General features: G+C 39.1%; 1 protein-coding gene across 1 annotated transcript in view; it reads right to left on the bottom strand.

The window, feature by feature from the left end:
• POLA2 (DNA polymerase alpha 2, accessory subunit) overlaps positions 1 to 22760 on the bottom strand; it is a 633383-nt gene that overhangs the window by 120420 nt on the left and 490203 nt on the right. The window contains exon 16 of the mRNA XM_044075741.1: positions 11910 to 11969. Coding sequence (XP_043931676.1) covers positions 11910 to 11969 — 60 coding nt within the window. The remainder of the gene's footprint in view (positions 1 to 11909; positions 11970 to 22760) is intronic.

The raw sequence follows: 22760 nt of genomic DNA, 5'->3' as shown, positions 1-22760 counted from the left end.
AAACAAAAGCAAATACACTTAAAAGGCTTTTAAGCATAGTAAGAGAAAGGAGAGGTAGAGTAAGAGAAAAACAGGGGGCTAGAGGGAGGGTAACCAGGACTGCAATAGTGAATACACTCGAACATCTACATTTATGGTAAGTGTACACAACTGTACTATGTTCTCCGTGTTTCACTGTTGCAGTCATTACATTTGGGGAGAATCCCAAAGCTATGGTTGGGAGGATGGATTTATACAGCATTAGGAGCAGCTATAAGGCCCTGCATAACAGCAGTGGCAAAGCAAGCTCTGGATTTAGAGAAGAGAGGTAAATGGTAATGTTTGGTGAACGTATGAACTGAGCTCCAGGTAGCAGCTTCTAGAATGTCTCTGGTAGGAACCCCTCTGAGAAAGGCTGCAGAAGTAGATGCAGCCCTGGTGGAATGAGATCTGATCTCCTTGGGGATAGGTTTATCATGGTGCATATAGCAGAAACAAATACAATGGCTTATCCATTTGGAAATATTCTGCTTGAAATAGCCTTTCCCTCTGCCCCTGCAGCAAATGCCACCAATAGTTGTTGTTCATATTTTCTTAGAGATTTTGTCCTGTTTAAGTAGAATCTAAGTTGTCTGTGTACATCCAATGAATGCAGAATCCGCTCACCCTTGCTCTGTGGATTGGGAAAGAAAGTTGGCAGATGAATGGCCTGATTAAGAGCCACACTGGATACCACCTTAGGCATGAAAGATGGATTGGTCCTGAGAGCCACCCTGTCCAGATGAAAAATAATGAAAGGCTCCACTGCCATAAGAGCCTGTAATTCTGAAATCCTTCTAGCTGAAGTGACTGCTAAAAGGAAAGCGGTTTTCTAGGAGATAAATGTTAGGTCTGCAGTAGCAGCTGGCTCAAAAGGAGGGAGAGTTAGTTTTTCAAAACAAAATTGAGGTCCCATGCAGGAGTTGGTGCTCTCGTGGGAGGTCTTAAATTTTTGGCCCCTCTGGGATACTACTTTATCAGAGGATGAGAGAAGAGGGGAGGTTCTGTGTTGTAATGAGCTGAAATGGCAGAGGCATGGATTTTTATGGAAGAAAAAGATAGGCCCTTGTGAAGCATTTCAGTTAAATATTGCAGAACCTGAGGAATATTGGGCATTGCTGTGCTTATTCCTTATGACTGGTTCCAGGCAGAGAATCTTTTCCATTTGTCAGCATAAGATTTTCTAGTACTAGGCCTTCTAGCCTCCAAAATGACATCCATCACAGGTTTGCTGAGGGATGCCAAGGGTGAAATTAGTTGATTAGCCATGCTGCAAGATTCAAAGTTTGGAGCTGAGTGTGCAGGATTTGGTAGTTCTGCTGAGACAGTAGGTAAGGTGTCTGAGGCAGATGCCATGGAGGAAGGTGTGGCACATTGCGCAGGAGTGAGTACCAGTGTTGACGAGGCCAATCTGGAGCAATCAGAATAATTTTTGGTTTGTCCTGTCTGACTTTTAGTAGAGCTTTGGAGAGCAGAGGCAGAGGGGGAAAAGCATAGACTGATAGGTTTTTCCAGCTGAATGATAGAGCATCCACTTTCCAAGCTTTTTGTGATGAATTCTTGTGTAGAATTTGTCCAACTGATAGATCTTTTTGCCTCAACCCAGAACTATGTCTGGGCTCCCCCATTTGCGTGTCAACATGTTGAAAACTTGTGGTTCCAGTTTCCATTCGTGTGGATCCATAAGATTTCTGCTTGGTTTGTCTGCCAGAGTATTTAGCTTTCCTGGGAGGAATTGAGCTTGGAGTTGTATTTGATAGGTCAAGGCCGTGTTCCACAATGCCATGGCTAGTCTGCAAAGGGGGTATGAATATGTACCCCCCCTGCATGTTTACGTACCATATAACTGTGGTGTTGTCTGTCTTTATCATTAGTTGTCCTGGATGAAGGTAGTCCTTGAAGGCTGTCAGTGCATTCTGTACAGCTAGCATCTCTTTCTGACTGACATGTAAGTGCATTTGAATTGGGCTCCATTTGCCCTGAATGCACTTTCCCGCCAGATGAGCCCCCAAGCATAGTCTGATACGTCTGTAGTTAGGGTTTGGACGGCAAGGAGTGAAGTGAATGGCAGTCCCTTGTTTTGGTGGGAGGCCTCTGGCCACCATAGGAACTCTAGTTGCAGGCAAGGTATAATAGGAATCATTGTTTCCAGGCTGTGACAATGTTGACTCCATAAACTTTTTAAGTATCACTGAAGTTTCCTCATATGCAGTCTTGCTTATGGAATTAGAAAAATGCAGGAGGCCATGAACTCCAAGGCTTGCAGAATTTGTCTTGCAGATAGCAGGGTTTTTGTGGCCACCTGTTTGAAGTAAGTCACCAATTGAATTTGCTTTTCTGGCAGTTGTATTCAAGCTTGCACCCAGGAATGTAATTTTTTGAGAGGGAACCAGTTGTGATTTCTTTTCGTTTATGGTGTACCATAGACAAGTTAGAACCCTTTTTACAAACGTCAGATATTTTAGAAGAATGTCCTTGTTTTCTGGCTGAATTAGACAATCGTCCACGTATGGATATATTTGAATATTTCTTTGCCTGCAAAATGCAATTACTGGAGCCAGGCACTTTGTGAAGACCCTGGGCGCAGTAGATAAGCCAAAGGGCATTGCACAGAACTGGTAATGCAAGTAGCCTGCTTTGAAGCGGAGGTATCTTCTGCAATATTCCCTGATTGGGATATGCAGGTAAGCCTCTTTTAAGTCTAGAGTTACCAACTAGGCATCTTTGCCTAGCATAGGTAGTAACTGTTGAAGAATCAGCATCTTGAATTTTGGAATGTCCAGAAATGTGTTTAGAGTGGATAAGTCCAGAATTAGACGCCATGATTTGTCTTTTCTGGGTACCAGGAAACGTCTTGAATAGAAACCTTGTCCCTTTTCCTCTTTTGGCACTGGTTGAATAGCCCCCATGTTCATGAGGGACAGAACTTGCTTCTGGGCCTCTGCCCACTGATTTGGGGGAAGATCTGGCCATCTATTTGGGATTGGCAACATGTGGAAATGAAATCTGTATCCCTGGGATACTATATTTAAAACCCATTTGTCCTGGGTAATAAGTTGCCAGTTTCGTGCATGAAGTGCCAGTTTTTCCCCCAAAGGGGCAGCTAAAAGGTAAGTGCTTGGTGATTGTAGAGGGAGCCAAAAAAATTTACAAGCCAGATAGCCAGTCCCAGATGATTGTTTATTCCGCAAATCCATGAAGCAACACTGATAAATCACACTGCAAACCAAAGAACATTAACGTAGTATAAAATATCCTAACGTTTTCATCGTATCACTTCATCAGATGAATACCACAATCAAAATTGACTTGTTTAAATAGAAGTTTAAAATGTTGACATCCAATGAAAATACAAAAACAATTAAAACCTTATTTAAATTGTGACATGTTTGAAATATTTTGTTAAATGCTAAAAATATACCATATATGTGCGCATTTAAAAGAACTGAGAATATTATTCTAAAAACTGAATGTTCACTGCGAAAGCTCATTGGACAAGTATCTCAGTTGGTCAACCTTCTCACTCCCCTCAGCCAATCGTTAATGGTGCTTGCTAATGGATCCGGTTTACCTGGAAACCAGGAACTTTTAAAATGTTCAGCTTCGAAGGAAGGAACAAATATTGGTAACAAAGACTTTAGAAAGGATAACAGGGCAGCACAGAGTGGCCAGGTTCGACGTGGTAGTCTGGATGGGTTTCCTGCACTCACTTTTGCAGGTTCTGACGCGAATGCAGGTGAAGCAATGAACGAAAGTGCTGAGGGAGAAGGACAATTAAACAATTCATTTCCAACAGGTACAAAAAGACTTTTTAAAAACATTTTAGATTTTAAAATAGACTTTTCTGCGAAAGTACAAAATACTACTCACAGCGATAATGATTCTTATGCCAAGATGTTAAACAAATTGGACATATTACTGCATAAATACAAGAACTGCGAAATGGACAATGCATATTTAAAACATTGTCTAAGTTTAAATATAGTTCCAAAAGGTTTACGGGTATGTAAATACCCGAATAATGTTAAAGAAGGATCTGATTTTCATAAAGATTTATTAAGAGCGTTTGATAGATGTGGTATGGAGATTATGAGAGCCATTATATGGAATAATGTGCTTGAAATGGAGGTTGTTTTTCATCAGGTTGAAACTGTGAACAACAAAATAGTGAATGATTTGTTATTTTCGGTTGAAACAGAAAAAAACAAATACATTAATATGTTAGCTAACATTGAGTCAAGATGTAAAAAGACACAAGAGAGAAAGTTAAAAAAGATAGATAGAGATGTTAATGAATATAGTAAACAGATACATTATCCAAGGCCTAGGGAATACAAAGAAAACAGCAATTCCCAGAACATGTCTTTCAACGACAATCATATGGACAGATGGGAGGGCGAAGACAACCATGAAAACCTAGATAGACAGGTCCCTTTGGACCACCCTTCCCTGAGACGTTCAGAGAGATTAAAGAGAAAGGAACCAGTGAATTACAGGTACAATTATGGTCCCCACAGACAGAAAACATGGGACCAAACAACAACAACGAAAAAAGATTATTGGAAGTAAATTCTACTAATGAAATTTTAAGGAATGGTAATAGTACTTATCAAGGATTTAATATTTTTAATTACACCAATACCGAGATTAGCAAGGGACACTTTGCTTTATTCTCAAAAGGTTTCACTTTCATACCAAAGGTTAAGACTAATATTTTTAATTTACTAGTTGACCTTAAGTTGTTTATTCGACAAAAAAAATTGGAAATATTCTTTTCAGCCCAAGAAAAAAGACATGTAAAAAACCCTTTGACCAGAAAAAGCACTTTTAATCCATCTTTACACCCTCAGTTAAAAAACTTTGAAACCCTAGTGGAACAAGAACTGAGGGAGCATTTAAAACACAGTAGAGTAACCCCCAATCTTACAATAGAAGAAAGGGAAATTTTACAAGACTGTAGAGATAACAAGAATATTAGAATAATGAAACCGGATAAAGGTGGTGGTGCTGTTTTCATGGATTATATTACATACAAGGGTAAAATGTTGGATATTTTAAATGATGAAGAAACTTATGCTAGGGTGTCATTGAATGAAATACACATAGCTTACAGGAAAATACAGGTGTGTTTAAACGATTTACTTTTTGAAGGATTGATTGATTTAAGTACATATAATTTTTTGACTGTCGAAAAACCAAAAGTCCTTTCAATTTTTGGTATTCCAAAGGTGCATAAAGATTCAGTTGATCCTCCACTGAGACCAATAGTTTCGGCTGAAGGCTCAGTGACTGCACCTTTGGCTAAATACATAGATTCTACACTTAAATCAGTTATTTTGGAAAACAAGTCTATTTTAAAAGATTCTTGGGACTTTTTAAGACGTATTGACAGTTCATTGATCAACACAAAAAGTTTCATTACTCTTGACGTGATAGATTTATTCACTTGTATTACTCACAATACAGGTCTGGTTTGGTTTGAAGAATTTCTAGCAGACATTCACACTATTCCTTTTAAAACATTTCGAACATGTCTTGTATTAATGGACCTTGTGTTAAAAAACAATTTTATATTCTTTCAAGGTGAATATTTTAAGCAGTTAAAGGGTGTGGCAATGGGGGCATTGTAAGCCCACTTATGCCAATATTGTTATGTTATACTGGGAGAAAAAATATGTTTTCTCCTCAGAATATTACAATTGCTGGAATCTATATGGGCGCTTCTTGGATGATATTTGTTTATTCTGGGATGACTCAGAAACTAAATTTGTAGAGTTCCTTGAATACATTACTGGAACTACTGACTTTCTGAGGTTCACACATCAAATAAACGACAATGAATTGGTATATTTAGACATTAATTTAGTTAGAACAACAGATGGAGTTAAGTCCAGAATACACAGAAAATTAACCTTTTCTCTTATTTACATTTTAATAGTGCCCACCCACTACACCAAAAGAGAGGGGTCTTTAAAGGTCAACTAGTTAGAGCAAGTAGAATGACCTCTTTGGACAAGGAATTTGAAGAAGATAGTGAAATCATTATAGATATGTTTAAAACTAGAGGTTATCCAAATGAAATGTTAACAGAAATTTATGCACAAGTAAAGGATGGTAGGAGCAATATATTTGCTCCCATTTTAGGCATAAGATTGCCCACTACTAACACGGAAATTGTAAACTCAGGACATGTTAACACAGAGCAGAAATTTTCGTCTGCTTTTACTATGACTTATATGGGTGAAACCAACGTAATTAAAAAAGTAATGAGCACTGAATGGTCTAGATTTGCAAAAATTTCAGATTTAGAAGTTATTTTTGAGAGACCTTTGCAGTAGATTTATAAAAAAGGACGTAATTTAAAAAATATTTTGGAAGGGGGTGCACATAAGTATTTATACAATGTATATGATAACAACAAGAAAGGGACACATAAGTGTGGTAGTTGTGGTTACTGTTGTAATATATTGAACCTTGAGACCCTTCATATAAAAAGTAGAAACAAATACATTAATACAAACGGGTTTGCAAACTGTAACACCTCAGGGGTGGTATATTTAGCCTTATGTGCCTCATGTGATTCATTTTATGTAGGCAAAACTGAGAGACGGTTAAAACAAAGAATTTATGAACATGGTTATGATATAAGGAAAAAGAACAACAATAATGCTTTATTTAAACATACTTTAACCTGTGAGAAAGCTAATTTTAAGTTCTTTGTTATTGAGGTAGTACCCATAGAACCTAGGGGTGGTCTTTGGGAGACCCGTTTAGAATATAGGGAATTGTACTGGTAGCTGGTTTTAGATGCCAGTCATCCCCCAGGCCTTAATGACATGGAATCTGTAAAGCCCGTTTTGAAACTAAGGGCTCCTAAGTTATAAAATATACACATATACACTCATATACAATATTATTCATATTTCTAAACTATTACTTTGTATCTATATTATTTATATTATTTATTGTTTTTAAAAAATGTTTTAACATTACATTTGTTCACAATATGTTTTAAGGATTTAGTACTGAACAGTTATGGCTTTCACTTTTGTTATCCATATCACAATTCAGGGAAACATTGGAAAAGTATATTCATGTTCTAAGAATGCTTTTTACTTTCACCAACAGATGGAGCTGTTTTATTGCACATACTTGATACACTTTTATTTACATATTATTCAATTCTTTATTATTTTATTGATTTTATTGATTTATAAAATCAGGTCCTGACAGTGAACATTCAGTTTTTAGAATAATATTCTCAGTTCTTTTAAATGCGCACATATATGGTATATTTTTAGCATTTAACAAAATATTTTAAACACGTCACAATTTAAATAAGGTTTTAATTGTTTTTGTATTTTCATTGGATGTCAACATTTTAAACTTCTATTTAAACAGTCAATTTTGACAGTGGTATTCGTCTGATGAAGTGATACGACGAAAACGTTAGGATATTTTATACTACGTTAATGTTCTTTGGTTTGCAGTGTGATTTATCAGTGTTGGTTCGTGGATTTATGGAATAAACAATCATCTGGGACTGGCTATCTGGCTTGTACCTTTTTTTGGTTTATCAGTGCAGTTTTGGGTACTTGTGACCAACTTGCTTGTTTTTTGATTGTAGAGGGAAGTCATTGAGACTGTTTACCATAGGGAGGTGCCTTGTTGTTTCCAGATTTGGAGGTGGAGGCACCCCATTGTTTTGTTCTAAAAGTTCCTTGTGACTGAAACCTGGAGCCTTTGGAATGTCTGGATTTGACTTGAGCAGCTCTCGAGGGGACTGGAAAGGACCAGTTCTTAGTAGGCCAGTGCCTACTAAATCTTGGAGGTTGCACTTGTAAGAAATCTTTCACAGTTTGCATAAATTTAGCTTTATTCTCCATCTTTTTTAACACTTCTTCAGCCTTATTACCAAAGAGATGGTCCTGTTGTAAAGGAGCATCCAACAATTTTGCTTTAACATGGTCAGGCAGAGTTTGCTCTTTGAGCCAAGCATGCCTTCTTAGCACAGATCCAGTTACAGCAGCCCTGCAAGAGGCCTCCAAGGAATCAAAACTACATTGCAAAGTATGTTTTCCAACTTGTTCAGCTGAATGTAATAAATCCTGCAAATCTTTATTTTCCACACAGTCAGAGATTAACATCATTTTCTGTTTAAGTAGTCCCATGATATGCTGTTGCTATTTAAGCATATGAAATTGACAGTTTAAAGCCCTGATTGCCAAGGTTGCAGATGTGTAAACCTTCTTAACCCATCTATCCAGCGCCCTGGAATCTCTATCAGAAGGGGTAGGATTTTTAGCAGTAGAGGCCTTAATGCCCTTGGGACCTTGAGAAATGGTGTCAGGATCAGCAATAGGGTTTTTGAAAAGGAATTTGTGGGAGTCAGGAACCCTGTAGTATCTGTCTGGCTTACAAGGAGCCGGAGGCAGAGAATCAGGAGTCATACTAGATTCTGAAAAAACATCAACAATGTCTAGAACAGGAGGTATAGCCAAAAGCCTATGCTGAGGAAGAAGAAGAAAATTCCTAAGTCTCTTTTTAGATTCAGAGAAATCCTGGCTTTCTCAGTGGAAATGTTCCCTTAAGGTATGTAAAGTTTCCCCAATAGAAAAATCCTCAGGTGGAGAAGCAGAAGGAACGGAATCTTCTACATCAGAGTCCTCATAAGTAGGAATAGACAAATCCTGTTCATTAGAAGAGTCAGAAGAAATAGAATCCTGTTCAGAAGATTCATAATCAATGTTTTGCCTAGGCCTCTTAGAAGGAGAGGGTTGGCTGCCCCTGATCAGATTAATTAAATCTTCAGCCATTTTGATCATTTGTTTTCTAGGCATGGGGGCCTGCACATGTGGCCCAGGTGTCAGTTTTTTAGACACAGATTTAGATTTTGGCCTTAGTTTTGAAGATGGCGTCGGTCTAATATACAAATCTGTAGGTCTGAAAACACCCTCAGAAGCCGGTGCATGCACAGCGGCTCCGGACCCATCTAAGGTAGAGACATCTGCAGGTTCCATAATTGAAGCATCTCGTGGCATACCGGACTCTGAATGGGTCTCAGTAGAGGCCTGCAAATCAGAAGTAGCGGGTATCAGGGGCTGTGAAAGCTCCTCACTGAGTACCGGCGAACTGGCGACTGGCTTAGGAGAAGCGTCGTCGTCAGTTTTGGACCTCAACGGTCTGTCTCTGTCTTTTTCTTTGCGTTTTTTAGGTATTCCGGTAGTCGGATTGCTAACCAATGACATTTCTGGATGGGCATGGCATTTGACACAACAGGGAAACCCTTCTCTTTCCCTGGACTGGCAAGAGTGCCTCTCCCTTGTTCATTGAGGGGAAGCCAACAGCCACAGAGGACATGGCTAACTCCTGGTCTATAGTGGCTGTAGGTGCAACATCAGAGGGATCCAGGAAAAAAGATGAGTGGTCTGAGTAACAACAAATGGCCACAGCAAAGTCACCCACCTGCATCTGAGGTAAACTGTTAGCCTGCTGTGGTGGCAAAGGCTCTCTGTTTAGCCTTTTCTTTTTGTGGCTGGAAAAAAAGACCAACTGTGGGACCGGTAGGTTATTCCATGGTCAAGACAAAAATGGTACCTCTTTTCCAGGAAGACAAGCAGTAAATGCTTGTAAAGCTGCAATTCTTTAAAAGTTACTTTTTTCACAAAAAAATGCACTAAAAAGCATTTTAAAACACTTTGCCAGCCCCCACAAGTAAAATAAACACTTTCTTCACAGAGAAAATTGCTTTCAGTTACTATACACAACTTTTAAACTGAAGTGAACTACAATTTAAAGATTTGATAAAGTTTCGTGACAGTCCATTAAAATACAAACCTCCTAGCTTTAAACTAATATTCCTAACGAGGAAAGTGATAAAACAAAAATATTTAGAAAATGGACGTTTTTTCCCCAAAGGGAACTTATTTGTAAAGCAAAGAAACAGCACCAAATCGACCATCTATCTCCAAAGGCCTTTAGAGGTGTGTACTTTTTAGTGGCAGTAAAGCTCTGAAGGGCTTGGCACCCAAGCTTGTCTTTTAGTCACCTCAGCTCGAGCTGCCTGACAGTTTGGGCATGTGGAATGTGCCCTGATGCTTTGGAAGCTGGTCAGCTGTTATTTCCTTGCCAGGATATAACCCATATAGCTTAGGCTGATGTAGCAATGACCAATATGATGAACACTGTTTTCAGCAAATGGTTGTATAAAAACATACACAGTAGAACATATCTTTTTGTACTTTGTCTTTCTGAGTAAACTATTACTGAAAAATTATGGGCAGATAACAGTTTTACATAAAAGTAAAAAGAAAAGAACAGATAAAAAGAAGTCAAAAAAATGAATATACATTAAAATTTTGCAGCAAAAAGGCTGGTAAGTTATCTTAGAAAAAAAGGGAAATGTGGTGCGAGTAGACTGAAAGAAAATGTATTATTTGGTCCCAGAAATGGAAAAGTTGCCAAAACAGGCAATAAAAGAAGAGAAAAATAATGGCATATGAAGTGAGACTTCGGGACTTTAGTTGCAAGTTAGTACGTGGGAAATCATGAGAATGTGTCTTGATGAAGTCAGGTAAATGCTATAAAACACATAAAACCTTAAGTGAATCAAAGAATTGGCAGCTGAAGAAATCTTTCAATGAACAACAGAGATCAGTTATACTGCAACACTCCATAAACAGACCAGTTAAGTATTTTTACTTTTTTAATAAGTGAAGTGTTGCTGCTATCCAGGATATCTATAGAAAACAAAAGGTTATTAGAAGTTTTTTTGAAGATGATTTACAAACTTATGATGTCTTAACTATCTTATACAAATGACTGAGCAAAACTGATATTACTGACCCCTAATTAAGGCAAGGGAAACTGTTTGTCAAGAATAAGATTTGAATGTGCCGCAAAAGGGCTTTTTTTTAGCAGTTTACAATAGGAACAAATCAAATTCAGTAAAACACAAATGCTAACACTGGTTCCACAGACAGACTAAGAAGCTAAGTCTCCCAAACTGCTAATAAGTGAAAGCAGAAACAAATCACCTACTTTAGCTTACTTAGGCTGTGCACAGAAAATATGCATTATGTCAGCAAATCACATCCCAACAGTATGGTTGTCTCAAATCAGACCATCTTGTGCTATAACCAATGACAAAATAATACTATCCAATTAAACTGATACTAAGATAGTAATACTGTGCAGATGACCAAGAAACAATAAACTTTTTTTCCATTTTCTGTATTGTCCCTTACACGCAGCACACAATTAACAGCTGTCAACATTCTGATTCTCTTCTAAACAACAGACACTGAAGGTGGAAGCCTTGTGTAAGAATATAAAGCTCACAAGAACACATTTTGATAACTTTCCTTTGGGATATCATTTGAAACTGTACACAACCATAAACAAATCTCTACAATAGTGAAGATACAAGGAATGTTTAAGATTACTCATGCAAAGAATGATGCCCAAGAAGCAACCAAACTAGTGAAGCAGAACAAACCAATCAATCACTTCAGGTGTAAAAAAAAAACCTAGCACAGTATGCAGTACACTATTGCAGCCAAGCTTCCTGCAATGACTACAACATGAGATTACATCCACATGCCAAGAACTTCCAAATGCTGAAAAATAGAAAAGGCTTGCCATGTATGGCTATTTCACATTCATATAATGCATTCTTTCAGAGCTTATCTTACATTGAACATCTATTACAGCATTTCATGCAACCTCTTCATTTTCACAATTAGCTATATCAGATGTCATGGGAGGGAAGTGAGTTGCACAATATTTGCTCAAAGAAATGATATTGTGTGAAACCACTTTAATGAAAATTGCAAAATCAATTAAATATTTTTTTCAAACTTTTACTGAGCAAAACCAAAATGTCTTCTTACCTCCTTTGTGTAAGGATGTGTTTTAGGATCCGGCTGAATCTGTCTGAACCACCAGAAGAACTAAAAAACATAAATAAAAACATACTGAGCTATGCATAAAACAAGAATTAAAGTATAATGTAAGGCATAAAAAGGTTTTTCTTCTCTGAATGCAGTTAAAGGACTATTATGTGGTGCTTATCCATACAATAATACAAACCTCTGACTCTTGCCAGAAAAATCAAATATCTTATATCATTTCTTGCATGCAAGAAAGAAAAAGGTATGTCTTTCAATAGGACAGGTCATACAAGTTTGTACGGCAGCACGATATGAACCTCTAGAAAGGTTATCATTCCTGATACAACTCCAGATCTTCAAGACAATCTCAGCCAGAAGATTTTCAGCTTTTGAACACCCTACCAGAACAGAAAGCCCAACAGGTCTTCAGCAACTGCTTGATAGACCTATTCCCTCAAATTCTTACCAACAGAAGAATCTCTGAAAGATTAACCCACTCTCCCTCAGTCCTCTGCCACAGACAAAACTACCATGCGAGAAAGAACAACCAAGAGTACTGACAGCACCACTCATAATAAAATCCTTTTGCAGGGAGAAAGGGAAGGTAGGCTTGCTTGCAGAAATGCTTTTGAAGATCTGGAATTTTCTAAAGGCAGTCTCAGGCAGAAGATCTTTATCTGTCCTGTCTTTCAAACAGTTCTAAAATAGTTAAGCTACGAAGACTGAAGGGATTCAACTCCAGTTTTATTTAGATTCTTTTCACAGGAATTACAATGTTAAACACAACATAAAACATATATAAAAAATAAACAGGAACAATAATAGGTAAATATGAAAATAGTGAGTGAAACTAAGTTTGATCAATAATAACGGAAAACAGTACTTTCACCAATGAAACTACAGATGTAGGATGACAAAAGAAAATCAGGTAGGGGATGAACTACAACCAACTCATTAAAAGAAATCTCAGACTGGTTTGCTCAACTGTCATTGAAAGAAGTTCAAATAAAAAAACATTTCTTTGAAGATCTGCAAAAGCAAGCCAATGTGGAGTGCTCTCTCAGCCATCATGTAAGCAAAGAGTAGAGGTAGCAGTGTTGTGCATACTGGCAGCCAGTATGCTGAAGAAACAGAGAATTAAGGAGTATAGGGTTAGCTGCAGCAGTGAACAAGACAGAAAGGCATGGTGAGATAGGAGTAGGAGAACCTGGCACAGAGATTAGCTCTATAAAAGGGACAGGCACCATCTTAGTCCAGAAGGGGTAGTAGTATTTAATGCTTGGACAAAAAGATACATTTCAAATATCATACCTTTTATTACAAGATGGAAGTGGAGATGGGAGGTCACAGAAGTAAATATTCAAAAGCACACAGAAGGCAAAGAGAGAGAGAACACAGCAGAGCAACAAAGAAGGGTGAGATTAAGGATGAGGCTGAGTAATATTACTCAGCAATACTAAAATTCTGGGTATGATGAGAGGGAACTGTAAACAATGATGCAGGAGGGGAGGGCAGACATTGATAACTTCACAGAAACATGGCCAATGACAATAACGGATGATGATGATAAACACTAACACTGCTACTATTAAGAATAATAAACAACAATAACATTTTCTAACTGGTTAAGCCCACTGGACACAAAGTCCCTTTTCGATCTGACTAAGGAGCAGTTTCTGGTTAAGCGACTTGCTCAGTCAGACAGCAGGCAAATAGAATCTATGGCAATCAAATGCAGAACTGCTGCTGCATCTAGGGCTATCAAAACATCATCTTAAACCCATGAGCCAAACTATCTAATTGTAAATGGTGTCTGTGTACAGATTGTTTAGGAATGACAAAGAATGAAGAAAGTGAGTTGGAGTAGCAATATTCATATAACAGGACAGCGAATGTGAGTTCAAAGAGGGGAGGGAAGAACACCAAACCAATAAAAAAGGTGAACAGAGTGGACAGGATGGGAAGCTAGATTCACTGTTCGAGAAGTTAAGGCAGAAGAAATGGTAGAGCTGGTGGACTGAAACAGTATATCATTTTCCACCCACATCAAGGGGAAAGGGTGACAGACTGGAAGTGAGAATAAAATGAACGGGGGTAGGAGGGATAGGGTAATACTCATTGAAGATCTGAATCTGTTAGAAGCAGAATGGGAGATTCTGAGAGCCAGGATAGAGGAGGAGTGTGAACTGACTCAGGTCTTAGACTATTATGGCTTCTACCAAATGGTACATGAATGTACCAGTAAGCATAAACTTCTGGACATGATCCTAACTAGTACAGAAGGGGTTATAGATGGGCATTATTCTAGGCACCATTAGATAACAGTGACCATGCTACTGTGTGGTTCACAGCATGGTGGAAGCACGAGAATACAAAGACAAAAACAATGGTGTGGGTTTTAAAAGAATGTACTGCACTGTGATGGGGAGAAACCCATGGACAAGTTAGGTAACTGGGAGCAAACTGAAGGAGTAAACAAGTTACAGACTGAGTACTTGGGTCTATAACAAGAGTTTGATGAAGAAATGCAAACAGGAGGAGGCCAATTTAGCTACAAAGGAATACAAGTCTAGCAATTAAGGCAAAAGCCAGGCCGACAACAGGTGGAAGGGAAGAGGAGGAGGAGGAAGCACAGTACAAGGAAGCTAACATAATGGCAATAAAGATTGTATGGGCAGCAAGTGTGAAAGCTGAAAAGGACTTGACAGAACGGATCAAGAAAATAAAACACAGGCATTTTAGGTAAAGAGTAAAAAAGAAGGAAAGGACAGACTTGGCCAGGTAAGAAAAGATGAGAGAGAAAGCACAGAAGACTGGGAAAAAGCAGAGGTACTGAATGTATACTGTGCTTCAGTCCTCAAAGTAAAGCAGGGGAAGGGTGCCATACTAGAAGGAAGGCAGGGCAGAATATGGAAAACAATGGAGAAACTCTGGAATAAACATAGGGGAGGCTGAAGAGAAAATTGGATGACCTTGGATAGGATCAGATGGGTTACTTCAAGGAGTCCTCAGAAATCTGAGAAGTATGCTGCAACTTCTTCTAGCAGGTATCTTCCGCAGATAACTGGATACTGCAGAATTGCCTGAAGAGTGGAAAAAAGCAACTGTGCTGGGAATGGGTAAGAACATTCCAGGGCTATTAGTTTAACCTCAGTGGCAGAGAAATACATGGATAGAGAATCTATAGCAAAAGGCAGGCAGTATTTCTAGAAAACAGCAATCTCTTGGATAACAACCAATTCAGGTTCATGGCCAGAAGGCTCTATCTGTCAAATGTGACAGTTTTATGATGAGGTTATTACACAGACATTAAAAGAATAATGCTGTTACCTACCTTGACTTCCACAATACCATTGATTCTGTCACACATAGGAGTGTACTAAGATAATTGAAAGGATTGGGGTGGGACTATGAATGTGGAATGGGATTGCTATGTAGACGAATGATAGGACATTGAGGATTATGTCAGAGTTAACAATATAAGGAGTTGGGAGAGTGACTGGAGTACCACGATGGTCTAGACTGAGTTCAGTACTCTTCAATCTGTTCATTTCAGACATATCAGCGGAAAAGGTGAAGAGGATCAACCTCTTCACTGATGGAGGCAGAGGAAGAATCTAGAAAAGCATTTGGAAAGGCTAAACAAGTGGGCAGAAATGAGGCAACTGGTGCAGTGCAAACAAATGCAACGTACTACACTTGGGCCACTAGAAACACTGTCTGAAGTATCACCTGGTGGGCATGTAAATGATGACAACACAGCAGGAAAAAGTAAATTAGGCACTGATCTCACCTGTATTTGACCAAGTGGAATATAGTGAGACAGGAGAGGCAGCAATGACAGACAGAATGTAGGAGGGGGTATCCTCGGTGGGTACACTCCAGAAGAAAGAGGTAATAACTCCACTTTACAGGGCCCGGCCAGAAAAAAAAAAACATGCACTGCATTTAGTTTTGGAGGCCATAAAAGAAAAGGAGACATGGGTTTCATCTGGAATTCATTCAGCAACCTATCTGAAAGATATGGAATCTGAAAGGGACAGGACAATTACCAGACACTAAAGGAGGTGGAGCTATTCTCATTTGATAGTAGAAGTGATGGGGGCAGGGGATATGACATTGTTGCACACAATCGTGTCAGGGAGATGTGAAGGGGATAATCCTTAACAGGAAAGACAGAGTAAGAAGGGATATCATGGGCAGCAGAATGCATACACTAACCAGTACTTGGATTTCAAATTCCTTTACAGAGTGGGATGTAGGCTCAGGGAACAGACTACACAATAGGTAGCAGAGAAGATATCCAGACAGGCATTCAACAGTGTATGGGACATATGGAAACAGGATAAGAGGAGGTAACTGACTAGACAGGCTTAGTGTATCTTTTTGCCATCAACCATGATGTAAAGACTGTCATGGTGGGGGGGGGGATGAATGAATGCAAACAAGCCAAACAACACAAACTTGTGCCCATTCCTGTAGCCTTAGCCAAGGAATCCAAAGCGGGCAACAAATATCTACTAAGGTGAGGTTGCACAAACATTGCAATCATCAGCACGAAGGTGAGAACCTCCATAATCTGAGATTCAAGGCCCAAAGTGGCAAAGAAAAACTCCTTCCTGCCCACTCTGTACTTCTTCCAAACCATCTTGAGTGCCAGTAGAGCAAGAGGAGGAAGTGGGCTTCGGGAATTATGAACAACAACAAGAGTTTGCAGGAAGGAACACTAAGACAAGGCCTCACTTCAATCTAATAGAAAAAAAGATGACAATGGCCCCCAGGGGTCAGCAGCAGTAGAATAATTAGTGCACCTCCAAGTTTCTGTGAAAATAACAACAAATGCAAGCTCCAGACTAGAGACAACTAAATACCTTGGGGATGACATAGCATCCTACACTGGCAGATAGAAGGTCAGATGGCCAGAGAATACCTCCAGAGTGGAGCACTTTGGCAGAGCTTCAGGGAGCTTGATGCTGTTCCTCAGACTGGGGACTGCAGAACCCCTGATTTGGGAGGAATTAGTACCATCACATTGATGAGCAACATGAAAACCACCATAAAATCAGCTTTGTTTTCTTTCCCTGGCTGTTGGTCATGTTTGAATCACATATGATTCAGACTCCTTTGCATCTCTGAGAAAGGGCAATAGGGAATCATAAATATGACACCAACAGCTGCAAGGATCTTTCCCCTATCTTTTCTTTAACACTAGTGGTCCAAACAGGCTGGAAAGCACACAAAGGGGCATTAAGGAAAGCCATCCTAAAATTCTCTACAAAGTCAGTAAAGTGAAGCCAGGCATGATGTCCTACAGTGTCTCCTGCACCTCTTGCCCTCTATGCAGCACGGTGAGATTACCCATGGTACATGTAGATGCCACAGTAGAAAGTTTTTCTTTGAAATTTATGTCTAACACCTTTCCCAGCATCCTGGACCTCTCGCCAAAAATGGTAAATCAGAAACTCAGCATGCATTTGGTATCTAAGAATTCTCAGTGCAAAGCTGGAGGACACAATTATCTGCTTCCTGAAATGGTCCATAGCCCACGTGTTTTTTCTAGAAGGTGAACTGCAGGACTCTTGTGAAAGTGGAAACTTTTTCCAGAGCTGCCTTAATGACTGTAGTGCCCACTGTAAGATTCTGTACCCAAGAATTAGGTTCATAGTCCTACTTTCTGAAATGGTCCATAACCCTCAATTTTTTCTGTAGAATGTGAACCGCAGGATTCTGTGAAGGTGGAAACTTTTTCCAGGGCTGCTTAACTGATTCACTCCAATGGAGCTCAGGAAGTTTGCACTGTGACTTCCAATAGGCGGAGCCTAAGTCTTTTGACAGAATCAAATTATGTACTCACATTTCAAACAATTGTTCATATCTCTGGAACCACAGGGGTTATGAAAGAAGTATAAATGGCAAACCCTTCAGCACAAACTATTTTTATACTGGCAGTATTCTTTAGGTTCTAGGTGTTAAACAGAATTTTATAAGTCACAGTAAACACAATAACTATTACTGTAAGTTGATATATTATTGTTGATATTATATTGTTATATAGTAGGAGATATTGTAAGTTGTTTACAAAATATCACAAGCATATCTCAGCAACCATTCAAGTTACACATATACTGTCAACAAAATTTTCTTCATCTAGCTGAGAACTTTCATATGAGATTAAGGAGTTCTGTCCGTGTCACCTGGTTGCTGAGATGTTTCGAAAAATGTGAAAATTACATCTATATAAATTAATATAAAAAAAGCAACAGCTAATATATCTTTATCTCCACTAGGTGAAGGTCAAATATTAATGCAGTTGAGTTTACCGTTGTGTAAACTTTAAGATGAAATCTTTTAAAACCTTGTACATAGCATGGCTTTGGAATTATTGATGCAAATATGAGCAAGCAATATTTGATGCCTAGAGGGATCAGTAGGAGTTAACTGCAGATGCACCTGGAGGCGTCACTCAGATGTAATGACTTAATGACTGTAATTACCATTGTAAAATTTGGTACCCAACAATTCGATTCATAGCTTCTTAATAAGCTTATGATCCAAGGATACCATTGAGAATTTCACCCACATCACCCAGTACTGTTGAAAGACTAGCAATGTCCCCCATAAGTTGGCTTCTTCCAAATATCTCTGTTGAAAATTTTATTTTCAATATTGCTGCACATGATCACCTCAGGAAGATGTAAAGGTGATAATCTTGAACAGGAAACACAGACCTGTCACCTACACAGAGTCCTGCAGTTTACCTTCTAGATGTCAAACCATCCATACTGGTTTTAAAGGTTGCTGGGAAAGAACTCTACTTGACAGGTAAGGGTAGTCAATTCCAAAAATGGTGGATACACTGGTTTAGGGGGTCTTCCCCACCATCTGTTGTCACTGATGTGGTAGTACAGGTTTAGGTCTCTAAAGCAGGTATTTGCTTTACCACTGGTTCTATTTAGGTGAAGGAGTTCAAGGTGCTGGGTCATTCACAGCAAAGAAAGCTAAGCACAAATCAGCCCTTAAGAGTTTGTATGATACAGGATAAAGGGAACAGGACTTTTAGTCTATCAAATCTATCAGAGTAGTTAAAGATACTGAGACAGATTTTTTGGGGAGGAAGTGCTGAGATCTCTACAGCTGGTTTAGGTGCACAGCAAGGTACATACTGAATGAGGCATCATGTTCAGTAATGGGCCTAATATGGAAAGAATCGCCACAAAGAAAAATTCTGCTGTTAGAGGCCACTTCACAGGGGTCTAGCTGTTTCCATTACCTGCTTCAAGAATGTACCTATGATGTAAGCTCCACTGCACAGAGGACTAGAGCCCTCTGACAGGACAATCATAACCGATTATGGGATCCCAGGTACTGAAGGAGTTGCCAGGGAAGTGTGAGGGACTTGCCTATCCTGAAGTGATGTTCTAGTAGCTGCAATGCTAACATTTTGCCCTCGAGGGTTTACTGGTTACAGCATATGATCAGAAACATTCACCTTGGCACTGACAAGCCAATGATTTTACCCACTCATGAGTGGACCGATGCATGTCTCAGGGGAGGTATTCTGGCCCCTCAAAGTTAGGCAGTTGCACATGTCAACTACCCATGAGGGGATGTTAAACCAAATAAAAATGCCTTGGAGCTCTGCCTCATGTATGATATGACTGTGTGGGTGGGGACTGTGACATTTAGTGCTCCAGCCTGAGTGGACAGCTCTGGTATTGCTGTGGGTGAATCCAGACCATCAAGCCACTGGGATGAGGGCATTCTCCATCTTCATAACAAAATTAGAAGCTGTGGGGCATAGTGTGACAGAAACAACCTTCATGAATACCTGATGACTGCTGCCTCCAGTCAGCTCTGGCCTTGGATAGTAGACAGTTGCCACTGTCTGTTGAATGGATAGGCTTAAATGGATATGGATGCACCAAGTAAAATCTGGGTATCTGTTATCAAGATTTAGTGACCACAGTCTGAATTATAAACCAAAGTGGCCCCATATGCCTCAGTAAACCTGTGATAATCAAACAGTACTAAAATTAGCTTTCAGAGTTGGGACAGTGCCTCAAATAAAGAGAATGACTCTTCCACCTCATCCTGATTCCTTTGATGCTGAGGATTTGACTTACTCTAAACAGATCTCCTAGACCCCGACTATCACACCATCAATGAGAAGACCATCTTGTCAGGCCTTTCTCAAGAGGATGTCTTCTTTGAAGAAACTCAACTTGTTGAGAGAGCATTTTAAGTGAGACTCTAAAGACATGACAAAGTCTCATAAAAGATTTCTGTACATCTTCGTTATTTAGGAACTGAGACCTGCAGCAATGTCTCCAGTTTCTCATCTTTCTGATGCTGCCTTTGAATTGGCTTCCTTATGGTTTGACTCTCACCCCCCCCACATCCCCATAGAATCTGGACAGACTCACCATGATCCAGCTATACTGCAAATACATGCACAAGAGCTCTGTTTTAAATTTGGAAGTGGACCACGTGAATACCATCTGGGATTCCAAGCTGGCTTCGGGACATAATATGCTCTCTAATTATAGGGAAAGCAGAGTACAAGACAGAGTTGCAAAAAAAGTGTATATTTTTTTCAACTGTCTTCTTTAAAACTATTGTCTGCTAGACCTGCATTATTATATATCAAAAGGACAGCTTCAAAGATGGTGTAGCATCAGAAATAGTGGATGATGCCATGAAGGATATAATTACTAGATTTATAAGACAGCATTTAAAGTCAGTAAGCACATTATAAAATGTGGGCATGGCCCAAAAGATGCCTACAGCAGGAGTGCAGCAAAATGCAGAGCAGAGAATACTTGAGTGCAGGCCTTGCCTCATTATATAAAAAGGAGCAGCTATTGGAAGCCCCCACTCAGCAGGAATTTACTGTTTGATGTCCTTTAGAGATACTCAAGTATATCTGCAGAAAAAAGGAATGTCTTGGAATCAGTTAAATAGTTGTTTTACTTGCCTGTGAGTGCAGTAGGGACTACCCTACTGAGCCATGGCCCTTCTGTAGAAAATCTATAATGGACCCATTCAGACAAAGGAGGCTTTTGAAAAGAAGCAAGCCTGAGGAGATAGCAAAGGCAAGGACCGACAACAAGGTAGGAGACAGAAATAAAACATCCCTCTAAAGGAAGCGTCTATATTACCTGATCGAATGTATAGATTAGCGAATACCTAAACTTCAAACTGGTAATATGGAAAAATTAAAACATCAAAAGGCTGATTTAACGTAGGGAATGAATTCCCTCGGCCAAAATAAAAAAAAAAAAAAGCAAAATGAAGTGAGGGGCCTGTGCCCTCCACACCCCCCAACTAAATATACTAACTCTGAGATCGCTCTACAGTGGGAAGAGGGGCAAAATTTGCATAATGGCCAAGGGAATTCTTTCCCTGCATTAAATAGGCCGTTCCCGTTTTTTTGCTTTCGCTATTACCAGATCAACGTTTAGGTATTCACTAACCTAAACGTTCGATCAGGTAATAGGAACCCTAAAGGAAGCAGTGGCAGTGCTCGCTCCCTCATGTCCCATTCTGGATGAGAGGCTTTCCTATTTCACAGTCCACTGATTATCAGCAGCATCAGACTAGTAAGGTAACTCATGAGCACATACTATAAATTTAGAAAGCCTTCCTTCCCTTCCTGGAAACATCTCTCATTCCTCCAGATCTAGAGGATATAGTCCAGTCAGTGTTGGATCATCTACGCATTGAGCCTAATTTTAAAGATGTATTTCTCTATTTATTGCCTTTGTTTACTGAGAAAGTCTGACTAGGCTAGTAGCCCCTTTTCAGTGGAGGTCAGGGGAGAAAAGCTCTAAAAATATGAAATCTACACAAATATACAATGAAACTGAAATATACATAGATTAGATGGTATTTACAGATTCCCAAGTGATAAACAAGTAAACAGATGAAAAATATAAAAATTCTAGGACTAACAGAGGTGAATACTAATAGTGAATAGGTAATTAAGCCTAGCATGGCATCATTTATGTGAAAAGGTAGTGCTGATGAAGTACATGACAAGCCCATACCAAAAAAAAAAAAAAAAGCTTTGCTGTTTCCAGAGATGCACAATGAACAAAGCATTACTGAAAGGTTTAGAATTATAGGAGAGGAAGAGGAGGGAGAGGAGAAAGAATAATAAGGAATACAGTTGGGTATAGCCAGGGTGAGAGCATGTGAAAAGCCAAGATGTGTTTATTTATTTATTTTATTTATTTACATTTGTTGACTGGGAGTGTCCGACTGGCCCGGGGAGAAAAGCTCCACAGTTAAAATATAAAGACAGTTACATTGGATTTACATAGCGATTAACAATTTGATTAACATAGCAATTAATTACATAGTTACAGGTGAAGAACATAGTACATCAGTAGACAACTAGAATCTTTATCTGCAAAGTACATAACAGACATTAACAATTGTTACAATAAGAAGTTTAAGTAGTGTTTTCATTTTTGTTTGAAATTCTTTAGTCTATTTGTTTTAGGGGTACATGGTGTTCCAGAGTTTGGTGTCATATGTGGAAACCTGCACTGTTTGATTTGGTAGTACTCAACAGCAATTTGTTGCTAGAAGGTAGATCACTAGGTTGGGAGAAAGACTGGAGGGTGGTCTGAAGTGATAGACAGGTTTTGGTTTATTTATTAGGTTGTGAGCTGTGAGTAACAGAGAACAGTTTAGGTAATTTAGTTTACGCCATTTTAGTTGTCACAGACCCAGGCACTGGTGTGTCCTAAAAGGTAGGCTGGTAGCAACTTTTCTGTTTTGTTGTAGCATACATAGTTTTGTTTTTAGGGTAGAGTACAGGTTTGTAAGGATGTGAGATGCATACAA

This window comes from Protopterus annectens, chromosome 6.part1, assembly GCF_019279795.1.
Source record: "Protopterus annectens isolate FY-2018-M chromosome 6.part1, PAN1.0, whole genome shotgun sequence".
Taxonomy (NCBI): Eukaryota; Metazoa; Chordata; order Ceratodontiformes; family Protopteridae; genus Protopterus; species Protopterus annectens.
The sequence above is the reverse complement of the archived record's forward strand: the minus strand, read 5'-3'. Positions and strand labels throughout refer to the sequence as shown.